The 15,297-nt window shown below is 44.9% G+C and overlaps 1 protein-coding gene across 1 annotated transcript in view; it reads right to left on the reverse strand.

The window, feature by feature from the left end:
• SLC2A2 (solute carrier family 2 member 2) overlaps positions 1-13,024 on the reverse strand; it is a 38,536-nt gene extending 25,512 nt beyond the window's left edge. Inside the window, exon 1 of the mRNA XM_048506055.1 lies at positions 12,909-13,024. Coding sequence (XP_048362012.1) covers positions 12,909-12,941 — 33 coding nt within the window. The 5' untranslated portion in view covers positions 12,942-13,024. The remainder of the gene's footprint in view (positions 1-12,908) is intronic.
• Positions 13,025-15,297: the final 2,273 nt, after the last annotated feature.

Genomic DNA, 15,297 nt, shown 5'->3' on the forward strand with positions numbered 1-15,297 from the left:
CTGCATCAGCTGTGCCCAGTGGCGTAGTGCCAACGGGAAGGGGGGTGCAACGCCCCAGGCAGAGCAGCAGCAGAGGCGTGGCCAGACTGTGGCGGGGGCATGGAGGGGGCGTTCCAGGGGTGGCCAGAGCTGCGGCAGGGGCACAGGGTACGCACGCACCCCGGGTACAGTTTCTCCTCGTTCCGCCTCTGGCTGTGCCCTCCTCCACTCGTGTTGCACTATGTTTCACCTGACCCTCAGGAGCAACTGTTAATGTGTTCAGAGGGATGCGATGGAAAGGAAGAAGCAGAAGAGATTCAGCATGGTGCAGTGGTTAGAGCGTTAGACTAGTCTCTGGGAGACCCAGGTTCAAATCATCCCCTGCTGCGGAAGGTCACTTGGTGACCTGGGGCCAGTCACACATTCTCATCCTCACCTGTATTACAAGGTAGTTGTGAGGGTAAAATAGAAGCAAGGAGAATGATGTAAGCTGTTTCGGGTCTCCACAGGGGAGAAAAGGGGGGCATAAATTAAGTGAATTTTTAGAAAGTTCCATTCTTGATTCACTGGATCCAACCAGCAATTTGAAATTCATACCATTTACTCTGATTTCTGGTTTTTTTCAGAGGCCAGCTGAGTTCCAAGAGTCGCTTTGACCTTTTGAGGCCACAACATACTAGAACCAGAATGTTTGAAGAACCTCCTTAGGATTGCCAACTCCAGGTTAGGACATTCTTGGAGATTTGGGGGTGGGGTAGGTAGGGTCTGAAGAGGGGAGGGACCTCAGTGGAGTTAAATGCTGTGGCTTCCACCCTTCAGAGCAACCATTTTCCCCGGTGGAATTGATCCCTGTAATTGGGTGATCAGTCGGCATTCCAGGAGATCTTCAGACCCCACCAAGAGGTTGCTAATTCAGTTAATGAATCTGTAACTCCGTGGTGGCGAACCTTTGGCACTCCAGATGTTATGGACTACAGTTCCCATCAGTCCCTGCCATCATGACCAATTGGCCATGCTGGCAGGGGCTGATGGGAATTGTAGTTAATGAATCTGGAGTGCCAAAGGTTCGCCACCACTGTAACTGGTCTTGGAGACCATTGTCAGAGGCCCTTCTTCGTGTTGTCTCACTGCCTGTGGTACTATGAGTGGTGGTGGAAAGTGTCGTCAAGTTGTTGCCGAGTTATGGCAACCCTGTAGAAGTTTTAAGGCCTAAGATGTCCAGAGATGATTTGCCATTGGATGCTTCTGGGCAGCAGCCGTGGACTTCCGTGGTGTTTTCCCATCCAAATACCTGCTTAGCTTCTGAGATCTGGTGAAATTGGCCTAGACTGGCCCATCTAGGTCAGTGTGGTTCTATGGGTTTTGAAAGGGTTTTGCCTGCAGTTACATTGATGTTACGGTATAAATGTGCTGGCAACAGAGCTGGTTTTGACCTCTCTTTGTTGGGAAGTAAACACAGTCTTTTTCCAGAAGGTCTGTTGCTTTGGCCCTATCTCCCACTTGCTTTGTTGATCTGATTAGTTTAGATACTGGACGAATCTTTTTCTAATCTGCTGGTTATTTTTTAATTTCAATTTTTTTAAACATTGCTAAGCTTTTAAATCTCTCGTCACTTTGGAGATCTACTATGAAGGAAAGGGCAGAATACCGATTCCCAAAATAAAACGGGCCATGCCTCAACTATACTTGAGCTCAAGTTCTCCATAACACCGACTGGTAGGTGGCACCATCTTTTTGGCTTTTGTCTCTCTGTGGGAATGCTGAGTACAGGTATAAGATAATATTTGGTGTTTCCTGGCCACAGCTGTCAAATTCCTGTTGTTCCCTCTCTGTTATTACCTCCGCCTCTTCGTTTTCGGGGGCCACTCGATTCATGGTTTTCTTTCACATCTCTTCTGCTGCCATCTGTCTATGACTCTAGAATGTCTACTTTATGCCAGTGTTTGTTTCTGGCTGCCTTGGAAACCTTAAAGGGACGGGAGCCCAGAGGGAGTTGAAATGTCAGAGTTTCAGGAAAAGTACATTTAAAAGAGATCTGGTGGCGTAGTCTGGCCTTATTGATATATTCACAAAATGCTTAATATGAATAGCAGTGCCATCTTGAACTGAGTCATAAATTTGTCGGAGGCAAGAAGAAGAGTTTGGATTTATATCTCCCCTTTCTTTCCTGAAGGAGACTTAAAGGGGCTTACAATCTCCTTGCCCTTCCCTCCTCACAACAAACACCCTGTGAGGTAGGTGGGGCTGAGAGAGCTCCGAGAAGCTGTGACTAGCCCAAGGTCACCCAGCTGGCATGTGTGGGAGTGTACAGGCTAATCTGAATTCCCCAGACAAGCCTCCACCACTCAAGTGGCAGAGCTGGGAATCAAACCCGGTTCCTCCAGATTAGATACACGAGCTCTTAACGTCCTGCGCCACTGCTGCTCCTTAACGTCCTACACCACTGCTGCAAGGGACTTAGGAAGGCATAACACTGCTTAGGATGGTGATGTAGGTGCCCAAAATTAAAACAGAGCTCACCTGCCAAGCTGACAATCTAAAATTCCCAAAACTATCAGCTCATGAAGTATGCAAGAGGTATCACCTCCTGCCCATACAGTGCCTGCCATATTGTTTTTTAAAAATACTATTGCTCTTGTGGTTTTGTTGAAGTTCAATTTATCTTTTCCCCCCTGAAAATCTCATGTAGGTATTTCAATGAATTTGGACTGTGAAGAACAACTGCTTTCGCTTTGTGCCCAAAGTTTGTAACGGCCACTGTGGAGGGGGAGCCAAGTCAGTAAATACAATCCTTGGACATCAACCCGGGTTCATCTGGAATATTCTACTCAGCACTGAGCGTCCCTAAGACAGATCACATCGAGAAGCCCCTCATTCATCTCTCTTTGCCTCAAAAGCAGGGGCGTACCGCCCAGAGGGACATTTGGGATCAAATGTCCCCAGGGTGTGGTTATTTAGTCATATGGGGGAGGCGGAAAATCACTCCTCACACTCTCCTCCTTCTCCCCAGGTCCATACACTGACTTCAAGACCTGATACAAAAAAAGTTGTTTGGTTGTGTGGGGGAGGGAGGCCACCCATCTTGGTGAATTCCGCAGGGCCTGTAAGACTGTGTTGTTCCACCGGGCCTTTGGAGTGTCCAGCCGCTGATGCGGTGCCCCCTCTCTGCTCTATGCGCTGTTTTACATCAGGGTAACCCTCATATTGAGGGGCCCGCCGTTCCTCCTTTTGGGGGAAGGTTTTAAATGTGGGTCTTCTGGACGCCTCTTATTTGATTGTATTAACCGCTGTTTTATATGGAGTTTTAGTAAGTTTTACTGATTATTAACTGGATGGAGCTTATGTTATTTGTTTACTGTGTTTTTGTATGATCTGCTCCTTTATTCAGCATTGTATGTATCTTATGTTGTACACAGCCTGGAGCCCTTTGGGGATGGGGCAGTATAGAAATCTAATTGATAGATAGATAGATAGATAGATAGATAGATAGATAGATAGATAGATAGATAGATAGATAGATAGATAGATAGATAGATAGATAGATAGATAGATAGATAGATAGATAGATAGATAGATAGATAGATAGATAGATAGATAGATAGATAGATAGATAGATAGATAGATAGGTAGGTAGGTAGGTAGGTAGGTAGGTAGGTAGGTAGGTAGGTAGGTAGATAGGTAGATAGGTAGATAGATAGATAGGTAGATGATAGATAGATAGATAGATAGATAGATAGATAGATAGATAGATAGATAGATAGATAGATAGATAGATAGATAGATAGATACGGGGGGACCTCAGATTTTACGCCTCTGCTCAGAAGCCCTTTCAGATCATCAGGATAACAATAGGAAGCATTTTTCCCAGTGCTCAGGTACACTTTAATCATTAGCCCTCTTCACAAGTTAACAGAGAATAGATTACAGGGGACATTTTTCTACAGGCATTGAGTAATTCCCCTGTTACATGCCACACATGTACAGCTGGATGTGTGATTGAAATCCCATTTTTATTCAGGTGCTGGTCAATGTTTTCATTTGTAAAGTGGATACGTGCCAGGGGCGTAATGAGGCAGCCCTGGGCAAACTGTAGCTCTGGGCAAAACCTGAGTTGGATGCGCCCCCCATGGGCGGCCACTCCACCACGACCAAATTTTTTTTGCACCAGGACATTGGTGCCTACAGGGGGCACATTTGTGGATGTATCGGCACCACAATTTCAGGGTATCATCTGGAAACTGTCCTTATGGTACCCCCAAAGTTTGGTGCAGTTTGGTTTAGGGGGTTCAAAGTTATGTACCCTCAAAGGGGGTGCCCCATCCCCCATTCTTTGCTAAGGACATGGGGGCTACCCTTTTGAGGGTCCATAACTTTGGAGACTTCCCTAATGATACCCCCAGGTTTGGTGCAGTTTGGTTCAGGGGGGGCCAAAGTTATGGACCCTCAAAACTGTAGCCCTCATCTCCTATTAGCTCCCATTGGAAACAATGGGGGATAGGAGCACCCCCTTTGGGAGTCCATAACTTTGGAATCCCTGACCCAAACCTCACTAAACTTGGGGGGTATCATAAGGACAGTCTCCTGGTGATACGCTGAAATTTTGGTGGAAATGGAAAACCACTAAAAATACCCAAAAACGAACCCAGCATTTTGATGCCCCCCACAAGGTGATGCCCTGGGCAGCTGCCCACCTTGCCCAATGGGCATTATGCCAGTGATACGTGCTGACTCTTTCTTACAAATAGTTGCACGCAAGTGAATGCAGCTTGTTCATGCACTGGTATCAGAGCAATATAAACCTACATTGTGAATTGGTTGGTTTTCAAAATTATTTGCTGCCCGTTCAGAATCCTGCCTCTGGATGCTCAGAAGGTTAAAAAGAAGAAAAGTGAATTGGTAGTGTAGTGTTGGACTCAACAATCTGCTCCTCCCCTCCCCAGAATAGAACTTTCCTGCTGTCCCATCCAAAAGTGGCCCGTTGTATTTGAGTTCATGGGATTCCCTAGCCTAGGAATAACACTAGCCACAATACAGAGATCAGCAATAGGAGAAGGGAATTGGCCAAAATCTTTCTTCTGCCAATGGAAGAATGCAACCTATTGTTAATCTGGAGGGTTCAGATCTTTCTAACTCTCTGAAAGTTGATGTCGGAGTGAGAAACAGGGGCATCCTCTGTGTAGCGCATGTCCATGTAAATGCGCTATAGTACTGGGTATTAAAGGCTGCTTGAAGCTATGTTCTGTTGATAATTTATTATAGGAAAACTATGTTTTTCTGGCATAACATTCTTCAAAAGAACAGTCTTTTTTTTTGTAGGGGAGTCTGTGGGTTAATGAAGAGGCATGCTTGAAATCTTGGGATATAGGAGGGGGTGCAACCCCCCCCCCCTTGCCCTCTCTGGCCCTCTTGGGTGTTCTAGTTGGAGAAGGCTCTTGTGAAGGAAATTAATACAGCTGATGGCAGGTGGCAAAAAACTTTTAATTTCACATAAAGAAGTGAGGTATCCAACCTGCAGGTGAGATCGGCATAGCAAAACAACTGTGTGAAGGCTGATAAATGAAATACAGTAACGTGAAGAATCTAAGGTAATAAACTGAAAATCACATCATAAACTGAAAATCACAGTTTAATTGGTTGGCTGACCTTGTGAAACTTAATTATGTTATGTTTTGGTTTATAATGAGATACAAAATAGAGGCACTGGTTTAAGTGGTTTATTGCACTAGCGTAGAACAGTAACCTCAAATGAGCAAATTTATATTCTTCACATTGTTAAATTGTATTTATCAGCCTTCACCCAGTTGCTTTGCCATGCTGATTCAATCGGTCTGTGATGCCCATTAGATTGTCCTAACTGTCAGACTGAAGCCTAGCATCCAGAATTGCGCGGATGGGAGGAGTTCTAGAGGGCCTTTCTTCTCGGCAGGTGTCCAGCTATCGCTGGCTGAGCTGCACGGCCTTGCAGACAGGAAGCACCTTCCTTTATCAAGTGTGAAACTGTTCCTTTGCTTTGCTTTGTAGAATAGTGCCGTTGGGCTTGGGGGAGCGGGGTGCTGTAAAGGTTATATGTTGGGGATTTGCTCGGGCTTTTCAGAAATGCCTTTGCTAATGCTGTCCAGTGGCGTAGCGCCCAGGGAGCAGCGGGGCGTCTTGCACTGGGCAGGCGCCAGTGCGGGGGCGGTGCGGGGACATTCTTTCTGCAGCAATGTTGGGACAAGACAAAGTATAATTTTGTATTCTCAAACATGCAGTAGTGCTGTTCTAATATATGTTTCTGTATGTTGTGAAAAATCGTCTTCTAAGCAACCTGTTTACTTCGTGAGAAAAGTTTGACAAAGTGGACCTGTTTTGCAAAATGGATCACTAGCGTCCCCGTCACGTCCTTTCTGATCAGTGCTGAATCAGTGTTTTCGTGACTCTCCTGTGGACTGTTTTTGGAGTGGTTTTGCATTTGTTTACATCCCTTTGCATTTGTTCACATCATTGTATGAACCTTTAAGACATAATGTTTCTGCATTAGAGTCCTTTGTATCACGTTACTTTGTGTTTCAATACTGTATGTAACTTCTATTCCACAACTGTTGCATTTGCTATAATTAAGGTGTAGTAATTTTGTGCCTATACAGACTTTGGTGTGTTGTTTATGATTGTTTGTTGGACTATGTACCCTTTTGCCTTTCTTATTATCTTCAGAGGCCAGTCATGGTTAGACGTGTTTCTCTCAGTGACACATCTTACTATGACATGCCTCTGAAAGATGCCAGTCACAGATGCAGGCGAAGAGTTAGGAGCAAAAATTACCAGACCAGACCACACAGCTGGGAAAAACCGCAACAGTGTTATTATGTTATTTATGAATTAAATAAACTGTGCATGGACAGTACACTATACAAAATTTAGAAATGAAAAGCCAAACATACAGGAGTCTTAATACACTGAGTCTGCTTTGGAAACAGGACCAGCAATGCCATTCTGAACGAAAGTTCCACTCTTCTAAGTCCTCTGAAGTCAGCAGATGCCCAAAAGGGACCACTTGGTTGTATTACTTAGGCCCCTTCTGCACAAACAGAATAATGCACTTTCAATCCACTTTCACAATGGTTTGCAAGTGGATTTTGCTATTCTGCACAGTAAAATCCAGCTGCAAAGTGCATTGAAAGTGTATTGAAAGTGTATTATTCTGCATGTGCAGAAGGGACCTTAGAGTATCAGACTAGGATCTGGAGAACTGGGTTCAAATCCCACATCTACCATGAAGCTCACTAGATCCCCTGGGGTCAGTTATCTGCTCCCGCCTAGCCAACATAGGATTGTTGTGAGTATAAAATAAGGGGGAAAGAATCATGCTTGTTGCCTCACAGGAAAGGTGGGATTAAAATGCTCTAGAGCAGGAGTGGCCAAGCTATGGTGCTCCAGATGTTCATGAACTACAATTCCCATCAGCCCCTGCCAGCATGGCCAATTGGGGGCTGATGGGAATTGAAGTTCATGAACATCTGGAGCACCATAGCGTGGCTACCCCTGCTCTAGACTGTCCAGGCTAGTCTGAATTTGTTAGATCTTGGAAGCTAAGCAGGGTCGGTCCTGGTCAATATTTGCATCGGAGACCATCCAGGTTTGCTACGCAGAGATGGGCAGTGGCACACCACCTCTGAACATCTCTTGCCTTGAAAACCCTACGGGGTCACCATAAGTCGACTGTGACTTGACGTCACTGTCCACCACCAGATAGATTCAAAATGGAACAGAAATTGGAGACAAAGAAGTCAGAGCCATCTCTGCTTTCAAGTTCTCCAGTTCCTTGAGAGAGCAGTTGAGGCTGATGGGATGTCTTTGTATTATTTATTTACTGATGTAAAACATTTTTATGCCGCCTTTCCATCCCATCGGGGTTTGCATAAAAAAAAAAGCTTTTGCACAATTAAAAGTTCTTCAGTGGGGGATCACCAGGGAAATGCAGGTGGCTATACAGAGGAAGGCAATGGAAAACCACACCTGTTAGTCTCTTGCCTTGAAATCCCTAGGGGTCGCCATAGATCAGCTGTGATTTGACAGCAGTTTACACACATACAGTAATTGATTCATTTACAAAAATCCCAGTTGCTCCACTGTTGAGGCCCCTTCCGCACATGCAGAATAATGCATTTTCAATCCACTTTCAATGCACTTTGCAGCTGGATTTTACTGTGTGGAGCAGCAAAGTCCACTTGCAAACAATTGTGAAAGTGGATTGAAAGTGCATTATTCTGCATGTGCAGAAGGGGCCTTAGAAGAGTGTAGATGCAAACACACAGGCATATCTAGACTCATAACAACTTCACCTTATCTGCACCCAGAATACCCTGTCCCCAAACCTGTTGCTATACAGAAGCACTGCAAGTCATCACAAAAGGGAGTTAGCCATCTTTTTTTTGTATTTTCAATGGCATGCTACCCTCTTCCCTGCATGCCATTGAAAATATTATTGACTGATTGATTTGCCTCATTTATCACCTCCCTTTCTTGCTGAGAATCCAAGCAGATTACAGAATATAAGCAGGAAACTATCAAACAGCATAAGTGTGCAATTTAATAGTGTCTAGTCACACTCTGTGCCAGTTAAAGTTGGCTAAGCATCCTGACAAATATCCTACGGGATACAAAAACTTTTTTTAAAAAATTCGTGAGCTGAAAAATGTCTCCCTCTTTTGAAAAAAAACATGAAGTCTGATGAAGGGTTTCGGAGAACTGGAAAGCTAGCACACTGTTTTCTGTTATTTCTGTTGGTCCCAATATTACGTGGCTTTTTTGGATTTTGGAAGCCAACAAAAATTTACAGGGCTATGCTCTTTTCTCTTTTTCTAGGGCTTAAATTTTGGCAGACTCATTTGCATTCACTCCCACTCTGGCTCATTCCGCACATGCAGAATAATGCACTTTCAAACTGCTTTCAGTGCTCTTTGAAGCTGTGCGGAATGGCAAAATCCACTTGCAAACAGTTGTGAAAGTGGTTTGAAAACGCATTATTTTGCATGTGCGGAAGGGGCCTCCGAGAAGGGGTGAGTCTTGAAGTACATTCCAAGGTAGCTGACCAGCAATACAGCTTGAAGGCGACATTGTACACTGACTACTACTATGGGAAGTTTTCCTTGTTAATGATCCAGCTATAAATCTGGGCAAAGTTTTACACAGCCAATGAGAGGAGAAAGAAGAGTTTGGATTGATATCACAACTTTCTCTCTTGTAAGGAGTCTCAAAGCAGCTTACAAACTCCTTATTTTCTCATCCCCACAATGGCCACCTTGTGATGTAGATGGGGCTGAAAGAATTCTGAGAGAACTGTGACTAACCCAAGGTCACTCAGCAGACTTCACTTGCAGGAGAGGGGAATCAAACCCAGTTCTCCAGATTAGAGTCCACCTCTCTTAACCACTACGCCATGCTGAAGAGAACATCTAAAAGGAAGAACATCCTAAACATCCCACAAAGTATGAAAAACTTCATAGATAGGTTCATCTCTGTGCCCAAATAATTTTGGCTGCATCCATATCTAGTTGGATTTTTCTATAATTGCTATTGTTGTTCTATAGCCGTTATTCCCCATCTCAATTGGAATTTTCTCATCCACGTGGAAAAATCTAGTGATAATTGATTGCCACGAGGTACTAACAATAGCCTAAAACACAACACTGGGCAGACGCAGCCCTTTGCCTGAAAAACTTCTGAAAAACTATTTCCTCTATGCAGCATCCTACATATACAAATAGGCAGACACACTTTTCAATGCAATAACAACAACAACAACAAAAATCAGCTTTCTGAAGTGATCTGGGTTGGGCCCCTTCCACACATGCAGAATAATGCACTTCCAATCCACATTCAATGCACTTTGCAGTTGGGTGTTACTGTGCAGAGTAGCACAATCCACTTGCAAACAATTGTGAAAGTGGATTGAAAGTTCATTATTCTGCAAAGTTCATTATTCTGAAAGTTCATTATTCCTTGGAGTCAGTAATTCCCTTCAGCTAAAGAATCATGGAGGAAATATTTTGAAATTGGAGGAAGTGGAAGGGAATAAGTGGGCGGATCCAACCCTGTGCATAGGATGGATGACTTTAAATGTGTATGACTCTCTAGGCTTTGGCAGGAATTTTGCATCCGTGTGGTATAGTGGATGCACTCAGGTCTGGAAAAAATAGGTTTTAATTCTTACTCTACCATGGAAACTTCCTGGGCCGGTATCCCTTCTACACATGCAGAATTGTGCACTTTCAATCCACTCTCAATCCACTTTGCAGCTGGATTTTACTGTGCAGAATAGCAAAATCCACTTGCAAACAATTGTGAAAGTTGATTGAAAGTGCATTATTCTGTATGTGCGGAAGGGGCCAATGTGCTACCTAATCCAGAGCCTGCCTGTGGAAGCCGGTACATCAGCACCGAATACAAAGTTTCGCCAGTCTCAAGGACAACACCATTTGCTTCAACACATGAAGCCCTCAGGGGAAGGGGCAGTATATAAACAAACAAACAAACAAACAAATAAATAAATAAGCAGCTCAACCCATGGAGGAATCAAGCCCGTTTGCACAAGAGCGTTGTAAGTGCCACAGAGTATCCTTGACCTCTGAAATGCCGTTTTCGACCCTATTTGTTAAGATTGCACTTTGCAGTCACAGAAATATAGTAGCAATTCTTGTTATCAGAAAGGCAATTTTCTCAGCTGCCATAACCTCAGGAATGATTACTGGTCATATCTCTAATTGCCTAGTTTGTATGCTATGTTTTGCCCCCTTTTATAGGTGAGGAGGATCAGAAGAGGAAAAGCAGACCAACTATACGAGCCGGCCTTAAGGAGCAAGCAACATATTTCTCTGCAAATGCACTACCCTGCTGCCCAATGTTTTTGAGATGACTTGGAAGTTCAGAGTCTCAGTGCTGAGGTAGCAGGGGATTATTTCCTGAGGATAGTGACACTTAATTGAATTGCCATCGAAATACACTGTTAGCTGCACAGGGTGGAAGAAAAGAGTCGCAATTGTTCTTCTGTGAGACAATGATTTTGAGTAGGTGTTTTATGATATATTTAGTACATTTAACCACCACCACCCCTGAGGTGGCATACGTAGTTCTGTCGTCTTCTCCATTTTACCTCACAACAGTCCTGTGGGATAGGTTAGGGCAGTGATGGCGAACCTTTTCGAGACCGAGTGCCCAAATTGCAACCCAAAACCCACTTATTTATCGCAAAGTGCGAACACGGCAATTTAACCGGAATACTGAGGTTTTAGTTTAGAAAAAACAGTTGGCTCTGAGGCTCGCGTTACTCGGGAGTAAGCTTGGTGAAGCAACCATGCAACACTTCGAATGGGTGAATCATGACCCTGGGAGGGTTTACTCAGAAGCAAGCCCCATTGCCAGCAACCAAGCTTACTCCCAGGTAAAAGATCGTGCCCAGGTCAGCCTAGATGTGTGTGTGGGGAGGGGGAGGTGATTTTCCGTCCCCCCACATGACGAACTCTGTGCACGAGTGACCACAGAAAGGGCTCTGAGTGCCACCTCTGGCACCTGTGCCATAGGTTCACCACCACTGGGTTAGGATGTGACCTAAGGGCACCCGACAAGCTTCAATAGCAGAATAGGGATTTGAACCAAGACTGACTGTCTAACCACTAGACCACACTGGTTTTGGATACGTGATTGAGATAGGGACTGTATGTTTAGAGTAAAGCGTTCAACTCCACCCCCACCCCACGCCTGCCCCAGCACTATTGGTGTTATCAGATGTGAAATCCCCTTCACTGCTTTAACAGAAATAAAATACTGGGATGTCCTGTCAAAAGAGTTCTCATGCAATGGCTCATTTGGCTCCAAATCTGACTGAAATCAGTGAGATTTGGCTCAAATCGGAATGAATGAGTGTAGATCTGGGCTTTAGTCTAAATCTACCGTGTTTCCCCGAATATAAGACAGTGTCTTATATTAATTTTTGCTCCCAAAGATGCGCTATGTCTTATTTTCAGGGGATGTCTTACATTTCTGTATTCTGTTCGTCAGGCAGGCTTCCAAACAAAACCTTTGCTACGTCTTACTTTGGGGGGATGCCTTATATTTCGCACTTCAGCAAAACGTCTACTACGTCTTATTTTCCGGGGATGTCTTATATTCGGGGAAACAGGGTAATGGGGCTACACTGGACTACACCTTAATCTGCGTGTTTTCATCCGTTATTTTGCTACTCTGGTTTCAAACATAATGACATTATCCAAAGCACCATTGAATGCATCAAATTTCCATTTTGTTACACCAAGTAAAATGCAAACAAAAATCACATGCACAGGAAAGAAGATGATGATGATTTTGGATTTACACCCCAGCTTTCTCTCCTGTCAGGAGACTCAAAGTGCTTTACAAGCTCCTTTTCCTCCTCCTCCCCACAACAAACACCTTGTGAGGTAAGTGGGGCTGAGAGAGTTCTGAAGAACTGTGACTAGCCCAAGGTCACCCAGCAGGCTCCATGTGTAGGAGCAGGGACACAAATCCATTTCACCGTATTAGAGTCTGCTACTCATGTGGAGGAGTGGGGAATCAAACCTGGTTTTCCAGATCGGAGTCCATCACTCTTAACCACCATACCACACTATCTCTGTGAAAATCTGTGACCTTATCTCTCCTATGCCACTGGTCCAGAGGTGGGATCCAACCAGTTTGAATCCCACCACCATTGGAACCTGTTATTAAAATTTTTGGATCCCACCACTGCACTGGTCCCACCTTTGGAGGCGAAAAATTGAAACTTCTCACTATACCAAACATTTCTACTGTGCATTAGCGCATTCTCCAGGCCAGCCACCCCAGTCCACTAGTCATATAGAGGTTAATTCCTTGAGACTTCACACTTAATGCCAGTATTAGACACAAAGTTGGCAGTATCTTAGGCTCAGCCTTACCTTTTTCTCGTGTATTTTAGGTTTCTTCCCCATCCTTCCTCACAGTGATGAGGAGATCCAAAAACCCCAAAGCCACTGGCTGGAAAGAAGACGTGCACCAAAAGTCTTCCTTATGCCACACTTCGCTTGTTCCTCAAGAGAATTGAGCAGGCATATTCCTTCGGATGAAGTTTATAACCCCTCTGGAGCTAGAGGAGGGGCAGTTGATCACAGACAGTCAGAGAGGTTGGGGGGGATCTTCTTTGGCCTCCTGGAGGGCAGAATGAAATTAGCAAAAGTCAACATGAATGTTAATGAAAAACCAAGCCCTCCCCAGCGTTTACCTTCCTTTGCATGGCTGTTTAAATACGAGCAGAGCAAAGGGTGAAAGAGGTAAGCCAGCTGATAAACCCACCTAGTGAACTAAAACCTTTGACAGGCACACATCACAGTCTGGACAGCAGTTAGCTCTGAAGCTTGCACGTGCAAGAAAAAGAGATGTAAAACTAACAGGCAGAGAATTACCCATTTTAAGTGTATGCAAGCTTTCTGGTCACACAGAATTCCTCATAAGAACTGGGGGCTTGCCAGTGGGGGCTCCCATTGTCAGCCAATACACTACAACCCTCAGTAATATCTTAGCAAGAGAGTGTTGGATTCCATCGATTCCTTCTGCTAATAAGGATGATTCTCTCCAGCCAAAAACACTCATGTGTCAGCAGGAGATCCCTCTTACTGCAGTTAGCAGAATGGATCCACAGGATCCAAGAGTGGGCATCATCCATCTAAAATTCATTTTGATACCCGTCAAAACCAATGAATCTGAAAAGTCCTTGTGTTGGTCGGATCATGCCCAATATTTGCAGAAAAAGAATTCCTGTTCAGTTGTTACATTTGATTAAGTGTATGGAGTACTCCAGCTTTTGATGGGCCTTGGGCAGAGGGTGCTCAGTGTCCCACTAGCTTCCTACAACCACCACCAAATCCACCTGTTGGATCTGAAGGCTGGCATCCCTAATTGACACACGCTTCCCTGCAGGCTCTTCTCATGGCTACTTGCTTACTTGCCTACTACCTGGGCTGCTCAGCACTGTCAGGGAAGAGTGGCAGGCCCCTGACATAAACCTCTGTCCCTGGAAGATGCCTCATCTCAGGGTATGCAGACACCAGCCCTGAATGCTCACTACCCTGAATCTCCCTGATAGGTGTGACTGCCATTTTATCTGACAGGAGCAGAGGACACATATTCAGCCTTGGTACCATTCATCAGAACTCTGGTTCCTGATTCTGACAACCTGAAAAAATGGCCTGGGGGCTACAGCAGCTGCCCTGCAAGGGTTGGTTAAAACGTCTTGCCTAGAAAAAGGACAAGGAAAGCCATGATAGAAATCTATAAAGTTAAGCATGGTGTGGAGAGAGTGGGCACGGAGAAGCTTCACTCTCTCCCATAATACTAGAACCTGGAGTCATCCACTGATTCAGGCCAGACAAATGGAAGCAGTTCTTCATGCAGCGAACAGTTAATTTGTGGAACTTGCTGCCACAGGATATGATTATGGCTGAGAACTTAGGCATTAAAAGGGGAGTGGTCAAATTCACAGAGGACTGGGCTACCAATGGCTACTAGTCATGATGCACGTCTACTTCTTTCAGTAGCAGAGGCAGTAGGCATCTTTGTATCAGTTGGTGGGTAGCATGGGCAAGATGGTGGGTGATTCCGCACACAAGTAAAATAGGTTCGACCCAGTTCCCTGAGAAGGGTACTAACCTAGGTCGAAGCCATTGTTGTTCCCCACTGCAACCAGCTTGATCCCAGCTCGGAGGGCGGAATCATCCTGTGCCTCTTTGCTGCTCCATTCCGATTGCCTACTGTTCTACGGCCATGTTCCGTCTATCCCCACACACGTTATATAAAAAAACTGCCACAGGAATGGAGGGACGAAGGTGGCGTTTTTTGATTGGCCAGCTGTACGCATGCCCAAAACACTCGGCTGTGATTGGCTGAATGGGGGACTCCTGGTGCCAGAGATTCCGCACTTTACTGGAATCGAGCTGAGTTCGAGCGTGGTTCCCTGAAAAAGTAGTGGTTCCCAACTGGAGTCAGAAATTTAACCGTTACATGGGGCGAAGCTGGTACAAAACCACGTTGATCCCAGTGGTTGTGCGGAGCACTTAGGTCGAACACAGCTCGAACTTAGGTCGATAACCCAAGGGCAAAATGGACCATAGTCTTCCAGCTTATGGGCTTCCTAGAGGCAGCTGTGTGAACAGGACGAGAAAGGCCTTTGGTCTGACCCAGCATGGCTCTCCTCGTGTTCTTAGGGAACGTATATTCCAAAGCTGAAGTATACTGGCATTGCCCCCTTCAGCCCAAATGCTGATCCTCCACAATTCTTTGTTTGGATTGGAC

This window comes from Sphaerodactylus townsendi, linkage group LG08 (genome assembly GCF_021028975.2).
Source record: "Sphaerodactylus townsendi isolate TG3544 linkage group LG08, MPM_Stown_v2.3, whole genome shotgun sequence".
NCBI classification, from domain to species: domain Eukaryota; kingdom Metazoa; phylum Chordata; class Lepidosauria; order Squamata; family Sphaerodactylidae; genus Sphaerodactylus; species Sphaerodactylus townsendi.